Raw genomic sequence first — 24,940 nt, forward strand, 5'->3', positions numbered from 1 at the left:
ACATTTACATTTACATTTTTGGCATTTAGCAGACGCCTTATTCCAAAGCGACTTACAATCAATACATTTGAATACCAAGCATGTGAATCAGCAATCCACCATTCGTTGCAGGAAGAGTAATCTAGCTCGGGCCCGGGGCCACTGATAGAAGGAAAAACCTTCTCCCTATCGCCTTCTACCACATTTTTTTTTTTTTTTTTTTACTGGAGAAACTGAGAAACAGTACAAGGGGGGCAATAGAAGTTCTTAGGGACACAGTAGAGAGGAAAGCGGGTGTCTTTAGGAGACGTAGTGGTGAGGGTCAGAAGATGTCTCAGGAGGAGCAGTTAAGATGTAACCTGAAGAGATAGGTCTTCAGTCTACGACGGAAGATGGGTAGTGCCGTTCTGACAGCCGTGGGGAGCTCATTCCACCAGCGGGGAGCCAGTGTTGTGAAGAGACGTGATCGGGCAGCCCGACTGCTGTGTAGAGGAGGTGGGGCCAGTCGGCCAGCCGAGGTGGAGGAGCGGAGTGAGCGGGCAGGGGTTTGGGGGGTTACCATTTCCTTCAGGTAGGCAGGGGCTGTCCCTTTAGCTGCCTGGTATGCAAGCACCAGGGTCTTGAATCTGATGCGAGCTGCTATCGGGAGCCAGTGCAGGGTGCGAAGGAGAGGGGTGACATGCGAGTATTTGGGGAGGTTGAATACCAGCCGGGCAGCAGCATTCTGGATGAGCTGCAGAGGTCTAATGGCTGAAGCGGGGAGCCCAGCCAGGAGTACATTGCAGTAGTCCAGGCGGGAGATGACCAGTGCCTGGGTCAAGAGTTGCGCTGCCTCTCTGGTAAGGAATGGTCGTATCCTTCTGATGTTGTAGAGGAAGAATCTGCAGGAGCGAGCCGTTGCTGCAATGTTCTCCGCACAGGATAGTCGGTTATCCAGGATCACTCCAAGGTTCTTGGCTGTCAGGGAGGGGGTTACAGTAGAGTTCTCCACTGTGATGGAGAAGTCTTGGAGAGGGCAGGCTTTCCCGGGGATGAAGAGGAGCTCGGTCTTGTTAAGATTGAGCTTGAGATGGTGGTCAGCCATCCAAGTTGAAATGTCAGCGAGACATGCTGAGATACGGGTTGCCACGTGTACATCAGACGGGGGGAAGGACAGGAAGAGTTGAGTGTCGTCTGCGTAGCTGTGGTAGGAGAGCCCATGTGAAGAGATTACCGAGCCAAGAGACTTGGTGTAGAGGGAGAAAAGTAGGGGCCCTAGGACAGAACCCTGGGGTACCCCAGTGGAGAGGGTTCGTGGAGAAGATAGCGATTCTCTCCTGGTCACCTGGTAGGAGCGGCCCGCCAGGTAGGAAGAAAACCAGGAGTGTGCGGTGCCAGAGATGCCCAGGTCTGAGAGGATGGAGAGAAGGATCTGGTGATTGACTGTGTCGAAGGCAGCAGACAGGTCAAGGAGAATGAGAACAGAGGAGAGGGAGGCAGAGTGCTCTGCTTGGGCAGAGTGGAGGGCTTCCGTGACAGCAAGGAGCGCAGTCTCAGTGGAATGCCCAGCCTTGAAGCCGGATTGGTGGGGGTCTAAGTGATCCATCTTCCGGAGATAGTCAGTCAGTTGTTTAGATGCCGCGCGTTCAAGGGTTTTGGAAGGGAAGGAGAGAAGGGATACAGGTCTGTAATTGTGGACAGATGATGGGTCAAGGGTAGGTTTCTTGAGGAGAGGCTTGACTCTGGCTATTTTGAAGGCCGCTGGGACAGATCCTGTGGATAGGGAGGAGTTGATTAGGGTGTTAAGGTAAGGAAGGATGTCGGCGGAAATGGATTGGAGAAGGGGGGAGGGGATGGGATCAAGAGGGCATGTGGTTGCCAATCCAGAGACCGAGTGTCGAGGAGAGAGTTTGGAGGGGGTGTTAGCATTGTTAGTGGGAGGAGGGAGAGGTGGGGGGGAAAAGGTGCTGCTGATGTCGTCCACCTTTTTTTCAAAGTAGGTGACAAAGTCATCGGTGGACAGGGAGGAAGGAGGAGGGGGAGGAGGTGGATTAAGGAGTGAAGAGAAAGTGGAGAACAGTTTTCTAGGATTAGAGGCAGAAGAATGTGTTTTGGAATGATAGTAGGATGCTTTAGCAGCTGATGCAGAGGAGGCGTAGTTGGCAAGGAGAGGGTGATAGTGGTTAAGGTCATCAGAAAGGCCAGTTTTTCTCCATTTCCTCTCAGCTGCTCTGAGCTCTAGTCTACAAGCATGTAGCGTTTCAGAGAGCCAGGGAGCTCGAGGAGAGGATCGAGCTGGCTTCAAGGTTAGTGGACAGAGGGTGTCGAAGGATGAGGTGAGAGCGGACAGGAGGGTTGAGGATGCCGCATCAGTGGATAGAAGGGAGAAGGATTCAACAGAGGGTAGTGAGGATAGGACAGAAGAAGAGAGGGCGATGGGGGACAGGGTACGTAGGTTACGACGAGAGGGTCTTAAGTGGTTAGAGGCTGAGAGGGAAGAGGAAGTTTTGAGGGGAAGGGAGAAGGATATAAAGTGGTGATCAGAAACTGGAAGAGGGGTAACGGTAAGGTTGGAAGTGTGGGAAGATCTGGTGAAGACAAGGTCGAGCTGATTGCCTGCCTTATGAGTCGGAGGAGAGGGGGACAGGGTAAGGCCGAAGGAGAGGAGAAGGTCAAGTACTCCAGAAGAGAGAAGCTTCTCAGATTGGAAATTGAAGTCACCTAGTAGTACGAGCGGAGTGCCATCATCAGGGAAAGAGCTGAGAAGGCCATCCATCTCGCCTAGGAAGTCACCGAGCTGGCCTGGGGGGCGATAGATGACAACAATGTGGAGTTTGACCGGGGAGGAGACAAAAGCGGCATGAAATTCAAAGGAGGATATAGACAAGTGTGCCAGGGGAAGGACAGTATGTGACCACTTGGGCGAGATGAGGAGTCCTGTGCCTCCCCCTCGACCAGAGGGTCTAGGGGAATGAGAAAAGGAGTAGGCGGCAGAGAGGGCTGCCGGTGTTGCTGTGTTTTCTGGTGTGATCCAGGTTTCAGTGAGAGCAAGGAAATTGAGGGCCATAAGAGATGCATAAGCTGAGATAGCGTCAGCTTTCCGGACCGCCGACTGGCAATTCCAGAGACCGCCTGCGGCGATAAAGTCATGGTCAGTAGAAAAAGGTGGATAGATGAGATTGGAAGGGTTGCGAGGGGGGATGTAGCATCTAGGTGTCCTCCTGAGTGTCAGAAGAACAGGGATAGGGAGAAAACACATTGTGGTAAAAGTCTGTAGAGGGGAAGAGGGCTAAAGAACCTTGTGTCCCAATGGAAGCATGTAGAGGGGGCCAAGGAATGATCCGTGGGGAACTCCACATGTCATTTTAATTTGGTCGGACACAAAGTTGCCAATGGAGACATAGTAGTTTCTGTCCTGTAGGTAGGATCTAAACCAGTTTAGGACAGTGCCTGAAAGTCCTACCCAAGTTTTTCTGTTAGAATGTTGTGGTCGACAGTGTCAAAGGCAGCACTAAGATCTAGTAATACTAAAACTGAGATTTTTTCGGAATCGGTATTTACACTAATGTTATTAAGGACCTTAATATGGGTTGTTTTAGTGCTAGGTAGTGGGCGAAAGCCTGATTGAAAGTCATCAAAGAGATAATTTAGGGTATTTTTTGCTACATTGTTTGTGGACAACCATTTCAATAATGTTTCCTATACAGGGTACGTTTGATATGAGTCTGTAGTTGTTCATTACAAATGGGTCTAGGCTGCTCTTTTTTAGTAAAGGCTTGATAACTGCAGTTTTCAGGGTTTCAGGAAAAATGAAAGGTAAGTGTTGATTATTTGTATTTGTTTGCTTGCCAAGCAGCTAAATGTGTTTTTTAAAAAGCTTGTTGGCAGGACATCAAAGGCACAGGTGGATGGTTTAAGATGTGTCATGATTTCATCTAGAGTACGATGCATAATTTAACTGTCCATTGTATTTTGGAGATTCTGGCTGTGTTCTCATTCGTTTTGGAAAGTGTATATCGTAGTGTATATCGTAGTGTATATCAAGCTTTCTTTAGACCCGCTAGCGCAATGATTTTCCAGGGCAACATGTCTTTTGTGTTTTGCTCTTTTCCAATAAATTGATTCTCTGCGAAAGGCCCACACAGTTAGAACATGTATAGCAACTGGACGATTTTTTGCAGAATCTATCTGGAATCAGCGTCTCTGTGTAGGGTTAGGGTTAGAATCAGCGTCTCTGTGTAGGGTTAGGGTCAGGAAGACTGTAGGTAGGTAAAGCTATTAGTAGGGAGGAATCACTGTTTTCTATTCAGTGAGACATAAAAGTAGGGAATAAAAAATGTGTGGAAAGCTAAACTAAAGAAAAGAAATCAGAGTGGAGGAGCAAGCAAGAAACACGTCTACCGTCCTTGAGCAGCAGAAGAAGAGTGTGTCGAAGGGCAGAAACCCAGCAGCAGGACCGCTATCTGCGCCTTTGTGCGCGGAGGAACAGGAGGAGCACTGCCAAAGCCCTAAATGTTTTTACCTCCAGCGGGCTACTCGTGACCAAACTGTCAGAAACAGACTCCATGAGGGCCGACGTCCTCTAGTGGGACTTGAGATCACAGCCCGGCACAGTGCAGCTCGATTGGCATTTGCCAGAGAACACCAGAATTGGCAGGTTCGCCATTGGTGCCCCGTTCTCTTCCCAGATGAGAGCAGGTTCACACTGAGCACATGTGACAGACGTGACAGAGTCTGGAGATGGATGCCATGGCGAGCATTTAGCTGCCTGCAACATCTTCCAGCATAACCGGTTTGGCGGTGGGTCAGTCATGGTCTGAGGAGGCATGTGGGGTGTTCTTTTAATTTCTTTGAGCAGTGTATATATTCACATACATACACTATATAGTTTTCCTTTGTAGTAACGATACCACCATCATTTGTGTACTATTAACTTTGCTTAATACTCTTAATTTATATTCACTGAGGTACAGTGTTGTCATGTGGAACATATGGTAAACCTATGATAAGGCCTGCATGAATGATGGATACCGATGGCAATTGACAAACGTATGGGAAGCTTACAAGTTCAGGGCCACAGCAGCTGACCCTTACAAATGAGTGAGACCTTAGGATCTCATTAGAGAGATTTGTGCAAATCTTCTAAATAGACAATGCTGTACTCAGCTCAGTATAAGCCATGAAGGGACAAGTAACTCCACCCTATCACTGGTGGTCTCAGAGATTAATGAACTGTCTATGTGATACACATATTCCCAGGCTAAAATGTCATGTCATCATGAAATCTGAAGACAACCAAATAATTTGAGGGCGCAATGTAGGGCCCAGTGTCAGAAAGCTGGGTCTCTGTCAGAGGTCATGGGTCTTCCAGCAGGACAATGGAGGACCCAAAGCATACTTCAAAAAGCATCCAGAAGTGGTTTAAGACAAAGCGCTAGAGTGGCCAGCAATGAGTCCAGATCTAAATCCCATAGAACACCTGTGGAGCGATCTCAAAACAGCAGTTGGGAAAAGGCACCCTTCAAATGTGAGAGTCCTGGAGCAGTTGGTAAAAGAAGAGTGATCCAAAATCCCAAAGGGTGTGCTACCAAATATTAAGTTGATAATTTTGTTGAGTCTGTCTGTCTTTACCTGTCTGTCTTTACCTGTGAATATCAATACTAAAAACTCTACGTGTGTGTGTGTGTGTGTGTGTGTGTGTGTGTGTGTGTGTGTGTGTGTGTGTGTGCAGGCTTGTGTGCAGGCAGTGGACTTGGATGCCAGTCAGTACAGCTCTGTGTCCAAAAGCTCCTTCAAAGTGGGTGAGTATTATGTAGAGTCACTGCTGCTATTGTATTATTGTGTAAGGTCATGTTATTTTATTAATGTGTTACTGGTGTATTAAGTGACACAATAGTGTTCTTGAGTGAGCTTGCTAGTAAGAATTTCATTGTACTGTACTGTCAAATACTTCCCTATTGGAATGTCCCGATCCGATATTGATATCGGATATCGCTGTGATATTGGTCCTGAATGCTGGATCGCAGATTGCACCAGAAGACATAGGCAGCGATCTGGGGCTCGCGATCTGGCGTGTCACTCACGTGATGACAACAGTAGTAGTCAGTGGTCACATGCATGAGAGTTGGCTAGTAGCTACCTGTGTGTAATGAGTCTGACAATGTCATGATGCCAGCTGGTTAAATCATAAACCATTTGCTTAAGTAATTTTTCGGTTATCTATTTTATTTTAGTCTGAAACTACAGATGGTAAGCTTTCAAATGATGTGTCATACATTGAAATCGGAAAAAAATTCAAGACGACACGAGTATTTGAATGTTGGTGCACCGAATGAGAATGCGACAGGAGAAAAGTGACTGATCAAACAACCAGGGGTGCACATAACTTTTTGGGTCCAGTGCTCAGAGGAGCACCTAGGGATGCTGCTTGGTGCTCCCCGAGCTCGCGAGTCGAGACCCGTCCCACAGGATGGATAAAAAAGGGATACATGGATAACTTATATTAGCAAAACGACATTTATTCATAAATAAAGATGAACGAACAAATGATTGTGTGCAAAACAAAAGAAACAAATGCAAAATCAAATGACTGCTCTTTAAGCATGAAAGTCTGTCAGACTCCTTTAAACACAATGAAATCAACTGACATCTCTTTAAGCACTAACTGAATGTCTGTTCTTTAAACACACTGAAATAAACAGACATCTCTTTAAGCACTGCTCTGTTCTGTAAACACTGAAATCAACTTTTCAACAAAAAGTTACAGCCTAAGCATTTATTTATGCTACAAGCTTAATCATCATCATCACTGCTTTCTTGACTGCTGTTATCACTGTCCTCAATTTCAACCATGGTAGAGGATGTTGTAGGCTATCACTTTAAATAGCTCATTATTTTGATTGTGCAACAAAGTTTTTGTAAATTTTTTATATATATAATTCCCAACCATATTCCCTGGGTCAGGGGTCGAGGTGCGATAATGAAGCTGTAAAACAAACGTCTGAACGTTTGAAAGCTTCAGGGAAAAGAAACGTGTCCCGTGGTGTTGTTTTTCCTTTTAGCGATAAGTCGTTCGGGACTGAATTTTCACGTGGCGGCGTGATAACCGTGCGATACGCGGAATGAAAGTACGAGTTACGATACTTTCCGAATGTTTTCGTGAGGGGAGTCGCCGTGGTCGTCGTCGGTCGACTGTTGTGATGGATTACTCGTCGGGCCTTCGGCTGAGGGGACGGCAAATAGTTACTTAGTGGGGCTTGCAGTGATGCAGCAGTCAGCAGTTGGATTTTGAGGAAGTCAATTCCTCTCCCAGCGGTTCCAGCTGTTGGTGCGCAAGAGCGCCTTCATGCCGCTGATCTGCCGCGCAGCATGCATTTTGGCGACGCATGCGCACTGGCGCACCAGTTATGTGCACCCCTGCAAACAACAACAAACGCTGCTAACAGCTAGCGGCTAACAGTGGTACATCGCTAGGAACATCTAACTGCGTTTTTATATCATAACAACATGCTGAGAGAACATGGACACGCTAAAAATACATAACTACACATAACTAGATGAACACACAGTCCTTGCTTTTGAACACGTCCTAAAACGAAGGTATGTTTACAAGTCATTATCCCTTAGAATCCAATGCACAGATTATAAGTATTTAGCTAGTGATCGTTAAACTGTTGTATATTATATTGACTGGGTACTTTAAAACTTCAAGTTGCCTGTTATGAAAAAAAACGAAAAACAGATATTGTTGACACCCCTTCGATTCTGCGACTGGTTTCTGGTCTCACCAGCGGGCGTCACTAGGCTACACTTTTAAAAGGGTCCTATAAATCATTTGCCATTTGTAAGAGAAGATAAATAGAATAAAAACCTGAAGGCACTAAAACTAGAACATCAGACAGTAACTCTTTTTTTCTACTATTCTGAATGCTGATTGTTTTAACTTTAAACCAGTTGGTCACTGAGTACTGCAGAGTACTGTTTTTGTTGCTTGAATAAAGGCTGGCAGTCTTTAATAGCCAACTGTTGTTGTGGACTATACTGGGGAAATATTTATTAAGTTATTAATTTATTAGTTATTAAGTTATTAGTTATTAAGATTGGAGATGAGATATTGATTTGTTTTGTTTTGAATCGATTTGCACTTTTAAAAAACCCAACAAAGATAAGCTGAGAAAAGCCAACAGATATTGTGCAGGTTGGGGCTGTAAGAAGCTTATAAGAAGGCTTATAAGGAGGACTATGAAGGGGCTTATAAGGAGGACTATGAAGGGGCTTATAAGGAGGACTATGAAGGGGCTTATAAGGAGGACTATGAAGGGGCTTATAAGGAGGATTATGAAGGGGCTTATAAGGAGGATTATGAAGGGGCTTATAAGGAGGACTAAGAAGGGGCTTATAAGGAGGACTATGAAGGGGCTTATAAGGAGGACTATGAAGGGGCTTATAAGGAGGACTATGAAGGGGATTATAAGGAGGACTATGAAGGGGCTTATAAGGAGGACTATGAAGGGGCTTATAAGGAGGACTATGAAGGGGCTTATAAGGAGGACTATGAAGGGGCTTATAAGGAGGATTATGAAGGGGCTTATAAGGAGGACTAAGAAGGGGCTTATAAGGAGGACTATGAATGGGCTTATAAGGAGGACTATGAAGGGGCTTATAAGGAGGACTATGAAGGGGCTTATAAGGAGGACTATGAAGATGCTTATAAGGAGGACTAAGAAGGGGCTTATAAGGAGGACTAAGAAGGGGCTTATAAGGAGGACTATGAAGGGGCTTATAAGGAGGACTATGAAGGGGCTTATAAGGAGGACTATGAAGGGGCTTATAAGGAGGACTAAGAAGGGGCTTATAAGGAGGACTATGAAGAGGCTTATAAGGAGGACTAGGAAGGGGCTTATAAGGAGGACTATGAAGGGGCTTATAAGGAGGACTATGAAGGGGCTTATAAGGAGGACTATGAAGGGGCTTATAAGGAGGACTATGAAGGGGCTTATAAGGAGGACTATGAAGGGGCTTATAAGGAGGACTATGAAGGGGCTTATAAGGAGGACTAAGAAGGAGCTTATAAGGAGGACTATGAAGGGGCTTATAAGGAGGATTATGAAGGGGCTTATAAGGAGGACTATGAAGGGGCTTATAAGGACGACTATGAAGGGGCTTATAAGGAGGACTATGAAGGGGCTTATAAGGAGGACTATGAAGGGGCTTATAAGGAGGACTATTAAGGGGCTTATAAGGAGGATTATGAAGGGGCTTATAAGGAGGACTATGAAGGGGCTTATAAGGAGGACTAAGAAGGAGCTTATAAGGAGGACTATGAAGGGGCTTATAAGGAGGATTATGAAGGGGCTTATAAGGAGGACTATGAAGGGGCTTATAAGGACGACTAGGAAGGGGCTTATAAGGAGGACTATGAAGGGGCTTATAAGGAGGACTATGAAGGGGCTTATAAGGAGGACTATGAAGGGGCTTATAAGGAGGACTAAGAAGGAGCTTATAAGGAGGACTATGAAGGGGCTTATAAGGAGGACTATGAAGGGGCTTATAAGGAGGACTATGAAGGGGCTTATAAGGACGACTATGAAGGGGCTTATAAGGAGGACTATGAAGGGGCTTATAAGGAGGACTATGAAGGGGCTTATAAGGAGGACTAAGAAGGGGCTTATAAGGAGGACTATGAAGGGGCTTATAAGGACGACTATGAAGGGGCTTATAAGGAGGACTAAGAAGGGGCTTATAAGGAGGACTATGAAGGGGCTTATAAGGAGGATTATGAAGGGGCTTATAAGGAGGACTAAGAAGGGGCTTATAAGGAGGACTAAGAAGGGGCTTATAGGGAGGACTATGGCCCAATCCCGATTCCCTTTTCTACCCCTATGGCTCGTTTTCGAGTGTGACTCGATTTCGAGCCAAGGCCTTCGAACAGAGCCACAAGCCGAATGGGTTGAAATCTACCCCTATGAAATGGGACAACCCTTCAAGACTGATACGTCATCAGGAGTATCGTAGAAAAGCATTGACGCTCGCGACTCATTCACAACTTCACTTTTACGCTATCAATCGATCAAACAAGTCATCAAATAAAAAAGAACAATGCTTCATTATCAGACCATGACAGAATAACGGCGCTCTAACCTGTATGAAACCTGTGCTCCTACCCTGCCAGTCTGCACTGATTTAGGACAACAGTGCAACAACTTTGCGGCTGAACTTTAGTTAAATTTACGCCGTCATATACCATCAATGGGAAACATGGAAAAATGCATGACTTACATATTTAATTTTATGACATTCCGAAATCCGAAGTGACAGGAACGCTGGAGAAACAGCCGCTGTCCACTGCATTAATTAACTACATGTCCTTGATGAGTCTCCCACTCACTGCCCTCCATCAAAAATATCACATCCATCAATAATATTACATAATAACAACTGCTCGGATTAGATTGCAAGTTGTTTTGGTATGCCGCAATACAATTTATACCACCAAGGGGGGGGGGGGGGGGGGGGGGAATTCGCGCCTATCATGCACATATCAGCCTGTGGATAGAAGAAAACTTTAGATAGATAACTTTACATTAAATATGTCTACCATCATCCGCTGTCAAACACCACAATTTATTTCATGATTGTACATCTCTGAAATGTTAATCGCGCACATTTCTATGGGTAAGTTCAGTTGCCGGGGCAGAGGAACAGGGTGACTGTCAGCCTGTGACAAACGCGCAGATATGAGTGCTCAGTCTAATGGAAGTGATCAGGCATAACAGCGATTTTTTTGTTATGCTTGTTATAAAGAAAAGGTCTATAATGCATTGTAATGACATTAAACTAACGTTTGATAGATAACTTTACATATGTGTACCATTATCCGCTGTCAAACGCCACAGGTAATAAAACATTTTTCACAATATTTTTATTATCATTCTTATATACCAACATCAAAGACGAGACAACAAAAGACAAAAAAAGAGAAACATACAATAACAAAATTCACAAACATAGACACACACAACTTGCATCAATTTTGGATTGAATGAAAAAACAATACAAAAACCAAACTTTCCTCCACTTTGTATAAAGTATTCTATCCTACATGTTCTTCATGTATGGTTCCCACAGCTTGTCAAAGTCTTTCCGCTTGCCTTTAATAATATAGGTTAATCTTTCCAGACCAATAGATTCCAAGAGCCCCCTCTTCCACATTCTCAATGTTGGAGCGTCCATACTCTTCCAGCATAGTGCTATGGCTCTCCTGGCTTGAAGGAGTCCAAAGTTTGGTCTGTTTTGATGTCTGTGTGAAGTCCTCCGGATATATTCCAAGCACACAGAGTTTTACATTTAACGGTATTTTGGCATTACATTTCTCAGACAAACATTTTATTACATCTTTCCAGAAATTTGGGATCTTCGGGCACTCCCATAGACAGTGAAATAGAGTACCTTTGTCATCTACACACTTAACACACACGTCTGGGATGTTAGCAGACATATGGTGGAGCTTGACAGGAGTTATGTACGTTCTCATTAACCATTTATGTTGAAGTAGTTTAAACCTTGTATTTATCGTGTGTGTTTGCGCTTTTAAACAAGCAGCATTCCAATCAGTCTCGTCAATGTCTTCTTGTACAGCCCGTTCCAAATTATTATGCAAATGATATTTTTCTCAGAATTTCCTAAATAGTCGATGCAAATGACAATCAGTATAATTTTCAAGTCATCAACCGTTAGAGTATAATTCAAATTTTATTGAACAAACCTCCCAATGATAACAGTCTTTTTTTTTATTTTTATAAAAAACTCAAAATCCACTGTTCCAAATTATTATGCACAACAGAGTTTCAAAACATTTTATAGGTTGTAAAGAACTACAAATGGTAATTTGATGAATTTAGGGTTAGGAGGTCATATTTACTGAAATCAAAAGCTATTTAAATAATTAATTAATTTTGCCATTTAGCAGACGCCTTTATCCAAAGCGACTTACAATTACGAATTACAGGGACATTCCCCCTGGAGTAACTGAGGGCTAAGTGCCTTACTCAAGGGCACACTAGTAGTGGTGTGGCTTCAGGCGGGATTCGAACTCACAACCTTCCGATCACAAGTCCAACTCACTATCCACTAGACCACCTACTACCCCTATTTCAAACAAAAACATCTTAACAGGTCAAGTTACATGTTAACATAGGACCCCTTCTTTGATATCACCTTCACAATTCTTGCATCCATTGAACTTGTGAGTTTTTGGACAGTTTCTGCTTGAATTTCTTTGCAGGATGCCAGAATAGCCTCCCAAAGCTGCTGTTTTGATGTGAACTGCCTCCCACCCTCATATATATTTTGCTTGAGGATGCTCCAAAGGTTCTCAATAGGGTTGAGGTCAAGGGAAGATGGGGGCCACACCATGAGTTTCTCTCCTTTTATGCCTATAGCAGCCAATGACACAGAGGTATTCTTTGCAGCATGACATCGTGCATTGTCATGCATGAAGATGCATTAATTATATAAAAATGTGGGTAATATAGTCATTTTATTATATTTATTCGTCCGATCATAGATATAGGCAAAGTGGACCAGCGATTCAGTGTTTCAGTTACCCCCTCTACCAGGGGGTCATAATTTGCTGGGATTATTTCCTTCAGATCAGGAGTGATTTTAACACCTAAGTACCTAAAACCTTCAGTGGTTGTCATAAATGGAGTATGCACTATGGGATTATGTCTTTCTTCTTTATTAAGAAACATAAGTACTGATTTTGAATTATTAATTTTATATCCAGAGAACCCCCCAAAGTTTTCAATTAACCTCACCAAATTGGGAATACTATCTTTTAAATGTGTCCGAAAAAATATTATGTCATCTGCATATAACGAAATGCGATGATCTATTCCCCCAATTGTAATGCCTGATAGTCCTGTATGTGTCCTTACGGCCATTGCTAGCGGTTCAATTGCTAGCGTGAATAATTGTGGAGACAAGGGGCAGCCCTGTCGGGTGGATCGCTGTAAACTAAAGGGTTTGGAGATGTTACCATTAGTCAGGATCTCAGCGTTTGGATTTGTGTATAGTAGCTGAATCCATCTGAGAAAAGTTTCACCAAGTCCAAATCTTGGTAGTATTTCAAAAAGGTAACCCCATTCTATCCTATCGAATGCTTGGCATGCATCTACTGATAGCATTGCTGTGTCTTTTGCATTATGTCTCTCATGAAGAATATTTAAGACCCTTCTAATATTGTGATATCCTTGTCTTTTTTGTACAAAACCTTGTTGATCATCGATAATCAACTGAGGGAGACATTTATCCAATCTTCTAGAAAGTGTTTTACAAAGTATTTTTGTGTCACTTCCCATTAAACTAATTCCTCTGTAAGACGAGCATTCCGTTGGGGGCTTTTTTGGTTTCAATATTAAGGTTATTATAGCTAATCTTAGTGAATCTGGGAGGGTTCCTTCATTAAATGATTATTCATACATGTCCATTAGTGGCTTTACAAGTTGCTTTTTAAATGTTGTGTAAAATTCTATTGGTAGCCCATCCGGTCCGGGTGCTTTACCGCTATTAATTTCGCCTATAGCTTCACAAAGGTCTGTTATTGTTAATTGACTATCTAGTATTATTTTTTCTTCCTCTGATATTGTCCGAAATTGCAACTGGTCAAGAAATATATTCTGAGCTTCTCCATTTTCTGTATATTCTGATTTGTATGTCAATTTATAAAAATCCCTAAAGTTATTATTAATCTCTAATGGGTCCCTGGTTAAGTTGCCAGACATAGATTTGACACTAGCGATTGTTCTTTCAGTTTGCATTTTCTTTATCCTCCAGGCCAATAGTTTACCAGCTTTTCCCCCCTGGTCATAGTATGTTTGTTTAGTCCACATTAGGCTTTTAGCTACTCTGTCAGTTGTTAATTTATCATAGCTAGCTCTCATTACAGATATATTATGTAATTTTTCAGGGTCATTGTTATTGTAAATTTCGATCTCAGCTTTCTTAATTTGGTTTTCTAACGTTCGTAATTCTTGGTTGTGACGTTTGGTTTTAGAACTTGTGTAACTGATCATTTCACCCCTTATATAGGCTTTAAATGCTTACCATCTGATGCTGGCCGTAGTTTCGTCTGTATTTAGTTAAAAATATTTATCAATGCAACTTTCCACAAATTTAACAAAGACTGGATCCTGTAGCAAATAAACCTGTAACCTCCATCTTGAGCAATGTTCAATCCGACCTAAATGTATCTCCATAGATACTGTTGCATGGTCACTAATTACTATACTATTGTACCAGCAGTTTTTGACAGTAGTTCCATAGAAATAAAAAAATAATCAATGCGTGAGTGAGTTTTATATGAACTTGAGTAACAAGAGTATTCCCTTTTATTTGGAGTCTGCATCCTCCATACTTCAATTAAACTTAGATCATTCATATAGGTAGTCAGAGTCTTTCTAGTTTGTACATGAGTTGCATCAATTTGGGTGGATCTATCCATCTGTGGATCGAGGGCACAGTTAAAATCCCCTCCGATAATATGAAGTCCCTCCAAGGCAGATACGGTTAGAAATATTCTTTGGAAAAATAATGGGTTGTCCTCATTAGGGCCATAGATATTTATAAGATACATTTTTTGTGACAAGATGTTACATTGAACAATAATATATCTTCCATATGGATCTTGGGTAGTTTTTGTGACTTGAAATGGTATTGATTTGTGTATCAGGATAACTACTCCCCTTGCATAAGTATTATAGCAAGCATGAAACATTTGGCCTGGCCATCTTCTATTTAAATAGTGCATGTCTGAAGCAATCAAATGGGATTCCTGTAGGAAGACTATTTTAGATTTTAGATATTTTATCCTGTCTAATACTTGTTTCAGTTTGGCCAGTTTCCTCATTCCTTGCAATTTCAATATCCAGACTATTTTTCTGTTTTGTTCCCTCCATAAATGATTATCCCAGCATAATGTAAAGTTGTGAAATTATAGAAAACAAATATAAATAAAAATGATGCAAGTGCACACACATACACAGACACAGTTCCATACACAAAGAAAAAAACACATATACAATTACATATAAACACATTGAACACTTAGAACTTCTCCCTACCCCTACCCACCCCCTATTCAACTCCGAGGTGTGGGGCTTGTGCTGTTCCACTCTAAGGGGGAACAAGCTAAACTATACAAACCTGACTCAGGCAACGATTGGTGTCCGTCAGCCGCGGCACTATCGAACTTGATAACTAAATAAACCAACCCCTTTGAAAAGGGTAAAAAAAAAGGGGTTAAAATAAAATGTAGCCACTGAATTGTATTCCCAGTATAACCTAATATGGTGTCCATTCATGTCCATCGTGTCTGAAGATGATAAAATAACTATAATAATGTTTTTCTTTTTTTTTGTAATAAAAATAAATAGAAAAAAGACACCAGTATCGGTTTAGCTTATACAGTATATTAGGCAGTCAGAATCAGCTGTTTCATGAAAAAAAAGTTGTCCGTAGTATCTGTGGTGTCCTCTATCAACAACAGCGATGAGAAAAACGGAACACCGATACAGGTGACATCACAGCCTAAAAATCAAACAGGAACAGCTGATTCACGCACAGTAAAGTAAACAAAGATTTCGTCGTTAAACTGGACCAACCTGACCGGCCCCTTTAGAAGGACTCACGCTTTCCCGGATGTTTTTAGCCAAAAACTCCTTCGCCTCCGTTGGTGTTTTCAACAGGTGTATCCTCCCATTGTATAGGACTCTCATCTTGCATGGATTTAGCTGGAAGCCGCGGTATGCGGTGAAATCGCCCCTGATCTCGTCAAACTCACGGCGCCGACGCATGGTTTCAGCTGAGAGATCCTGGACGAAGATGAGCTTGCTTCCGTCATGTGTGATGGTAGCCTGTTTACTGGACTGATACACAAACTCCCGATCCTGGAATTTATGGAACCGGATGATGACTGCTCGGTTCTGGTTGTGTCTCGGCGGGGCCAAGGTCCGGTGGGCTCTCTCCAGGGTGAATTGTCTTGTCTTGCAGGTGACGTTTCGCCAGCGTCGGTATCCATCCCGAGCCAGGTCGGTAGCTTGTCGTTAATGTAGTCAAGCATTTGTCGGGTACCTTCGGCGCCTTCCTTGAGGCCGAATAGACGTAGGTTTTTTCTCCGGCTACGATTTTCCATGTCCTCTGTTTTATTTTCCAGGTAATCGATCCGTTTTAATGCGGCAGACATATCAGACTGGGCCCTGGAAACGTGTCGTTCTGCCGCCTCTATTCTGTGTTCAGCTTCGTCCAGGCGAGCGGTGTTGGCTGTGACTTTAGAAGTCACTTGTGACATGTCCGTTTCCAATGCCATGACAGAGTTGGCCATCATTTCCATACGTACAGCTATATTATCCAGTTTGGTTCCGAACTCATTGCAGAGAAGTTTCAGTTCAGCTAGTACAGGTGAAAAGTCCGCCAAAAGTCCGCCATCGACTATCGTTAACGGTCGCGGGGCTAATGCTAGCTACTTTTTCTTGCTCTGCTGTAGAGGCGGTTTTTGGTGCTTGGGAAGCGCGGTTCTGAGTAAAAATGTCATGGGATTTGGTTGGGTCCTTATGTGGCATCTTTACAATCCAGTTGGCTTTGTCATATAGGGGTTTTTAAAGTATTTAGTGCGCGGCTGTGCGGAGCTCCTCAATTACGCTGCCATCTACGTTCACGGTTTGATAGCGCCCCCCACAAGTAATAATTGATTTATGATTGTACATCTCTGAAATGCTTGACTGTCATGCAGCCTGTAACGTTAGACACACAGCACATCGGCATAATAATGTTTTGTTGTTGTTGTGCTTGTTATAAAGAAAAGGTCTATAATGCATTTAAATGAATGATACAACCCATTAATAATATTACATAATAACAACTGCTCAGATTAGATTGTGGGTGCCGCTACATGGTAATAGGTAAAAATGTGCATCATGTACAAGTCAGCCGAACGTTTGACAGATAACTTTACATATGTGTACCATCATCCACTGTCAAACGCCACAGGTAATAATTGATTTATGATTGTACATCTCTGAAATGCTCGACTGTCATGCAGCGTTGCGTTACTGTAACGTTAGACACAGCACCGACATAAAAGCGATTTTTTTGGGGTTATGCTTGTTATAAATAAAAGGTCTATAATGCATTGTAATGACATTAAACTAAGCTAATAAGATGGTTATCATAATTTTTCAAATCTTTATTAATAAGTAATTACAGAGAAAGTAAAATGACATTTCCGCATTGAATAGAGCGACATAACATTTCTGTAGATGATTCGCAATGCATCCTGGAATCAAGGGGTAGCGTACCCCTATGGCTTCGAAGCTAGTCTGGTCCTGAAATCGCTCGAAATGAAGTCATAGTTAGCCCTCGAAATGAAGCCATGGCTCGATGAAATATGAATTGGGATAGCCCTCCCCCTAAACGTGAACGCGCAAATCAAGCCATAGGGGTGAAAACGAAGCCGTAGGGGTGAATTGGGATTGGCCCTACGTCAGGGCTATTTAATTGTTCATAGAGCCAGCATTTGTCAAAGCAAGAGAAACAACACTTCTTTATAAAGATAGAATTTTATTTTTTTAAAACACACAAGGAATTTGCAACACTGAAAATAATTGTAATGTTTCGGAGAAACATTGCAATGCCAATAGTTCAAGGAGGAAGAAAGCGATTGTTGTCGATATTTACAGAATTGATCAGATTCCAAGGCACGAGTCCAACACCCCTCCTGGGTGTTCTCAGGCGTAGAGCTGGTTGTGCTGACGGTTCCATGGCTGCTTGTGCTGACGGTACCATGGCTGGTTGTGCTGACGGTTCCATGGCTGGTACCTCTCCTTGCTTGTGCTGACGGTTCCATGGCTGGTTGTGCTGACGGTTCCATGGCTGCTTGTGCTGACGGTACCATGGCGGTACCATGGCCTCTCCTTGGTAAGGAGCCAGCTGGGTTCATCTCCAGTTGTCCAGAGGTGGTCATATAAAGAGTTTCTCCATGTCAGCAGGAAGAACTCAAGCAGCTCATATACCGCTCGCCTGACATGCTACACCTTCCTGGCATGTGGCCAGCCCATTATAGATCCTGAGTGACACTGATACATACGTAGTATGGCCCATTATAGATCCTGAGTGACACTGATACATACATGTGGCCAGCTGGGTTCATCTCCAGTTGTGCAGAGGTGGTCATATAAAGAGTTTCTCCATGTCAGCAGGAAGAACTCAAGCAGCTCATATCCCGCTCGCCTGACATGCTACACCTTCCTGGCATGTGGCCAGCCCATTATAGATCCTGAGTTACAGTGATACATACGTAGTATGACGTCCATGTGGCCAGCCCATTATAGATCCTGAGTGACACTGATACATACGTAGTATGACGTCCATGTGGCCAGCCCATTATAGATCCTGAGTGACACTGATACATACGTAGTATGACGTCCATGTGGCCAGCCCATTATAGATCCTGAGTGATGCTGATACATACGTAGTATGACGTCCATGTGGCCAGCCCATTATAGATCCTGAGTGATACTGATACATACGTAGTATGACGTCCAAGTGGTCAGTTAAGGAGGGTCCTTCTGTTGGCATGCTGTGATAGGAGGACAGGCCCTGTGTGGCACCAAGCATTATGGAGCTGTTGTCAGACCCACAGCTGATCTCTCTGTGTACCGCTATAAAGAGTTGTAGTTGTTTAATCTGGTTTCTTCTCTGTTGATATTGAATATTGAAGACAAGGAGATTGATCAAATTAGCTTGAAGCCTTTTATTGATAAAGTTACATGACAGCAGTCTGGAGTTTGCAAAATCCAGAACCCCCTCAGAGCACACCCCTTATATACAAAGTTGACACCCTTTATGAGATCACTAATCTTGGCGAACAAATGTGGTGACAGGAAACGCTACACTTTAGTAAGTACGACACAGAGAGTTATTGTGCAACCAGTCATTGGCACTGTCCCCAGGCAGACTGAATTGTTAGCTACGATTTTCCAGAATGTAGAGATACAGACTTTAATTCTCAGTATATTTGATATAAAACTACAACAAAGTAGTTGCCTGAGTCTCTGCCTGAGCCCTGGAAAGTCAAGTGTCGCCTTCTGACCTCCAGGACGTCCTCTTGGCTTAATGGTAAAAGCTTGGGTCTTCCGTGTAGGAGACCCAGGTTCCACCTCCGCCTGTCCCACCGTTACAAGGCCCAGAGTGTGTCAAGGTCAGGTCACATGGTCAGCAAAACCTACCGGTCCTAAATGACCAAGCTGCTTTTGTGTGTGTGTGTAATGGACTGACTTATATAGTGCCTTATTCCAAAGCATTTTACAATGGCGTCTCATTCGCCCATTCACACACACATTCACACACCAATGGCGGCAAGCTACCACGCAAGGCGCCGGCCTGCTCGTCGTGAGCAATTTGGGGTTCAGTGTCTTGCCCAAGGACACGCACGATCTGCCAACCTTGTGATCATTAGACACTGGCTCTACCTCCTGCGCCACAGCACTGTGTGGGTGTGGGTGTAGGTGTAGGTGTAGGTGTAGGTGTAGGTGTAGGTGTGGGTGTGGGTGTGGGTGTGGGTGTGGGGTTGACTGAGCTGCTCTCTCTGTGTTGGGTCGTCTCTCTCTCTAGCCCTGAGGGAGGTGAAGAAGGTGATGGAAGCACAGAACAGGGATTCAGTGCCGACCCTCGCCCCCCCACCCAAGCCCCCCCTGGAGTCTGCTGACCTCAACACAGATGACCTCACCACAACACAGCCTGTCATCGGTCAGTCAGGACTCGCTCCCTCCTGTGTGTGTGTGTGTGTGTGTGTGTGTGTGTGTGTGTGTGTGTCAAAGTCAATCTGAATCTACCTCTACAGTATACAGGTTATCTCTCCTCACTCAGTGGTGTGTGTGTGTGTGTGATATCTCAGCAGACAGTGGCCCCAATAAGAGCTGTGTGGAACTGTGGAACTTCCTGATACAACCATGTCGGCAGCCTGTCATTGGTCAGTAACTTCACTGTGGTCTCTGCCCCTTCTGGTCTTTATGCGGGGGAGGGGGGAGGAGCGAGGGAGGAGGAGGGAGGGAGGAGGAGGGAGTTTGTTCACCTGTGTTGGCTTCCTCTCAACTCCTTCTTTCTCACTCCATTCCTCCCCCTCCAACCTTGCCTCCCTGTCTCCCTCCCCCGCATCCAACCATCCTTCCTTGTCGTCCCCTCCATCCCTCCCTGTCGTCCTAAATCCCCTTCCATCCCTCCCTCCCGCTCCATCCCTCTCTCCACCCCCTCCATCCATTCTTCCCTCCCTCTCCACACCTCCTACTTACTGTCTCTCTGTTTCCCCCGCTATCCCTTCCTGTCTCTCTCTCTCTCCCTCCATCCCTCCCTGTCTTCCTAACTCTCCCTCCCTGTCTCCCCCTTCATCCGTCCATCCCTCCCTGTCTACTCCCCCATCCCTCTCTCCATCTCTCCCCATTTCTCCCTCACCTACCACTGTGTCTCATGATGGGAACTGTAGACATGTCACAGTGTTCCTTCCTCAGAAAGCTTCTTCACAAATGGGTGTTTATTTTGAGATATGGTCCAAAGAACATCTTGACTGACAACTGCCTCACTCAGCCAGGCAGATTCCAGGAACTGAAAGGAAATCTAGTTTTGAGGGTCTCTCTCTCTCTCCCTCTCTCTCTCTCTCCCTCCCTCCCTCCCCCTCTCCCCCTCCCTCCCCCCAGGCGTGAGGATGTTGACAGAGTTCCGTTCAGCCTACAGAGAGAAGGACTACTTCCAGTGTGGTTGTTGTTCCATCAGGATGACCATCCGCTCCATGAGCAAACACCTCATCTCCTCCCGACACCGCTTCCACTACATAGTGGGTTACACACACACACACACACACACACACACACACAAACAAGCAAACATAAGCCACTTTCACACATAGTTCCCTGTAAATTACATGGAATCCCAACCCGGGACCGCCAGTAATTTTCACCGTTCACACATGTCGGGCTAAATGGCCGACAATTGCCGTGTTGCTCCTTTTCACACATGTCCTGGGTCTGCGCAAGCTACTTGAATCACGCATTCAACTGGATGCGATATTCAGGGTCTGGGGCAGTTCTTATGCGCTCTCCGCTGCGGGCTCTCTCCCTGCTGACTGCGCGATGCAGGACAGCTGTGGAAGGTGTGGGTGCACTGCTCCGTAATGCGTCCATCACAAAATGTACATTTGATAAGTAAGCTAGCTAAGTAATCTAGCTAACTATGATTGGAAACAAAGTACGGTAGTATCCAGTTGTATGATACTAGAATTATATTTATCACTACTTTGGCTGATGTGATGTGGGTTAACAAGTACGGAGCGAACCAAAAGTACCAAGTGAGAAACTCCTCGCTGTGATTGGTTAACTTGTTCCATGTGAAAATGTCTTGCGTCAGACATGCGTAACCCTTTGCGTGCCGGACCAGGGGATGTTCAGGCTTCTGTTCACACAAGCCTTCCCTGTAAATTCCATGGAATTATACAAGGTACCGACCAGGGTAATTGCCTGAGACTATTTTCCCTGGTCAGTTGCGTTCACACATACACCCTACCAGGGAAATTCCATGGAATTCCCCCTACCAGGGAAATTCCATGGAGGGACGGCTCGTATGTGTGAAAGGGGTTATACACACATACCCACATGCCTGCTGACTAACGTAGTGAGTCATGTACACACACTCGTAGGCCTGCTGACTAACGTAGTGAGTCATGTACACACACTCGTAGGCCCACTTCAGCCACTCATTCACCCATGTCTCCATCCATTCGTTCTTTCACTCACAGTGACTGAAGGCGTTTATTTCTAATTTCAGTTGGCCAAACCAGGTCACAACGCCATAACTTGTGTGTGTTTTTGCGTGTTTTCCTGTTGCCGTAGAAACTGGCGCACCCAGAGCTGGCACGCGATTGGCCGGCGGACCCAGAGCTGCTGGCGAAGGAGGCGGCGCCTCTCCGCAGGGAGCTGAGAGCGCGCACGGCCGAGCTGGAGCAGCAGGAGGGCTGCGGGTCGCTCACGGTAACCCCTGAACCAATGGGAAGCCTCCGGGCTCTTACTGTGGTGGGACGCCTCAGAGAGCACGACCTCAACTCCGCCCTGAAGTTTACATCCATGCGTTCTGAGTTTTTACAAGTTTCAAAGTGCATTCCTGCAGTCCTTCAATGGCGGAAGGACAGAAAGAGTATAAATGAAATCCATAATGTGATTGGTCAGCCTGTCGAGTTGTGCTGTATCCTACATCAGTCAATCCTCTCTCATCTCTTTCTCCTCTCTTCTGTCTCTCCTCTCTTCCCCTTTCTTCTTCAGGTGGTGAATAGGACACCAACTAGGAGAGTCACCTCCAGCAGCCTTGAGCCTGCCCAGAACCTCACACACACACCTGTCACACACACCCAGACCCTCACACACACACCTGTCACACACACCCAGACCCTCACACACACACCTGTCACACACACCCAGACCCTCACACACAAGCCTCCCACACCTCCTCTACCTGGGATGCCTATTGAGAACACACACACACCTGACAAAACACACACTCGCAACACACACACACCTGTATCCTCATCCCAGAACACAGACACAGCTGTGTCGTCATCCAGCCAGCAGTCGGAGTGTACAGACACACACACATGTGAGTTCCTCTCACGCCTAAATATCAACCACACACCTACAATATCTCACAGCAAATGTGAGAGAAGCGTGTTCCCTATGGTTGTTATGTGGCAGTGATATACATATTCAGCTGTGACCCCGTTAGATGTGGAAACATCTAAATTCTCTAGAGCATGTCCTTTAAATGTGTGGGAACACTTCTAGCTTATCACCATATATTCTTCTGAACAGTTTTATCTTGGAACATTATAGTTTTCCATAACATTCCCTATGGTTAATATGTGCTTGTGGTTGTGTTCCCCAGACCTCAGTAGACTGGTGTCCATCATCCAAAAACAGCAGGAAGTAACTGACGGGCTGAGACTGACGGCTGAAGCTGCTGAAGCTGCTGGTAAATATAACCAGCCCCTCCCCGGCCGCGGGACAGAGCCGTATTGGACAGGCCGCGTGACAGAGCAGTACTGTACCGTACGCTGTTGTGGAAAGTCTAGGGTGACCACTTGGTATTCGGTGACACTCTGCACAAATAGGCACATATACAGGGGTGCACATAACTTTTTGGGGCCAGCGCTCAGAGGAGCACCTAGGGATGCTGCTTGGTGCTCCCCGAGCTCGCGAGTCACGACCCGTCCCACAGAATGGATAAAAAAGGGATGCATGGATAACTTATATTAGCAAAACGACATTTATTCATAAATAAAGATGAACGAACAAATGATTGTGTGCAAAACAAAAGAAACAAATGCAAAATCAAATGACTGCTCTTTAAGCATGAAAGTCTGTCAGACTCCTTTAAACACAATGAAATCAACTGACATCTCTTTAAGCACTAACTGAATGTCTGTTCTTTAAACACACTGAAATAAACGGACATCTCTTTAAGCACTGCTCTGTTCTGTAAACACTGAAATCAACTTTTCAACAAAAAGTTACAGCCTAAGCATTTATTTATGCTACAAGCTTAATCATCATCATCATCACTGCTCTCTTGACTGCTGTTATCACTGTCCTCAATTTCAACCATGGTGGAGGATGTTGTAGGCTATCACTTTAAATAGCTCATTATTTTGATTGTGCAACAAAGTCTTTTTTTTTTCTTTTTCTAATAGAATTCCCAACCATATTCCCTGGGTCAGGGGTCGAGGTGCGATAATGAAGCTATAAAACAAACGTCTGAACGTTTGAAAGCTTCAGAGAAAAGAAACGTGTCCCTTGGTGTTGTTTTTCCTTTTTGCGACGAGTCGTTCGGGACTGAATTTTCACGTGGCGGTGTGATAACCGTGCGATACGCGATACGCGGAATGAAAGTACGAGTTACGATACTTTCCGAATGTTTTCGTGAGGGGAGTCGCCGTGGTCGTCGTCGGTCGACTGTTGTGATGGATTACAACAGGGCCTTCGGCTGAGGGGACGGCAAATAGTTACTTAGTGGGGCTTACAGTGATGCAGCAGTCAGCAGTCAGCAGTTGGATTTTGAGGAAGTAAATTCCTCTCCCAGCGGTTCCAGCTGTTGGTGCGCAAGAGCGCCTTCATGCGGCTGATCTGCCGCGCAGCATGCATTTTGGCGACGCATGCGCACTGGCGCACCAGTTATCTGCACCCCTGCACATATATATACATAATATATGTTCTATTTACTTCTTTTAATGGTTGCAAGCATGGCAGTCTGCTTCTAACAAACAGCAATCATGGGTAATATTATACAGTTGGGTAATATTATACAGTTGGGTAATATTAAACAGTTGGGTAATATTAAACAGTTGGGTAATATTATACAGTTGGGTAATATTAAACAGTTGGGTAATCTTATACAGTTGGGTAATCTTAGCTAGACATGTTGATGTGTGTCCACATGTTGATTGGCAACAACACATCCACACATCTGGCTTTCAGCACAGCTGTTCTATCTGTTTATAGAACACACACTAGAACGTTTATAGAACACACTAGAACATTTATAGAACACACACTAGAACATTTATAGAACACACACTAGAACGTTTATAGAACACACACTAGAACATTTATAGAACACACACTAGAACATTTGTAGAACACACACTAGAACATTTATAGAACACACACTAGAACGTTTATAGAACACACACTAGAACATTTATAGAACACACACTAGAACATTTATAGAACACACACTAGAACATTTATAGAACACACACTAGAACGTTTATAGAACACACACTAAAATGTTTATAGAACACACATGTTTATAAACTCTCCTTTCTCTCCAGTGTTGTTGGGAAGTGACCAGGAAGCTCTCCAAGCCCCGCCCCCCTCCCTGGAGGAACAGC

General features: G+C 44.4%; 1 protein-coding gene across 1 annotated transcript in view; it reads left to right on the forward strand.

The window, feature by feature from the left end:
- The first annotated feature begins 5,703 nt into the window (after positions 1 to 5,703).
- Positions 5,704 to 24,940, forward strand: part of LOC308153979 (uncharacterized protein) — a 51,710-nt gene continuing 32,473 nt past the window's right edge. Inside the window, exons 1-6 of the mRNA XM_080527160.1 lie at positions 5,704 to 5,759; positions 19,627 to 19,761; positions 19,910 to 19,984; positions 20,706 to 20,842; positions 21,894 to 22,128; positions 22,936 to 23,022. Coding sequence (XP_080383286.1) covers positions 19,650 to 19,761; positions 19,910 to 19,984; positions 20,706 to 20,842; positions 21,894 to 22,128; positions 22,936 to 23,022 — 646 coding nt within the window. The 5' untranslated portion in view covers positions 5,704 to 5,759; positions 19,627 to 19,649. The remainder of the gene's footprint in view (positions 5,760 to 19,626; positions 19,762 to 19,909; positions 19,985 to 20,705; positions 20,843 to 21,893; positions 22,129 to 22,935; positions 23,023 to 24,940) is intronic.

Source organism: Nansenia antarctica (genome assembly GCF_963989245.1).
Source record: "Nansenia antarctica genome assembly, chromosome: 3".
NCBI classification, from domain to species: domain Eukaryota; kingdom Metazoa; phylum Chordata; class Actinopteri; order Argentiniformes; family Microstomatidae; genus Nansenia; species Nansenia antarctica.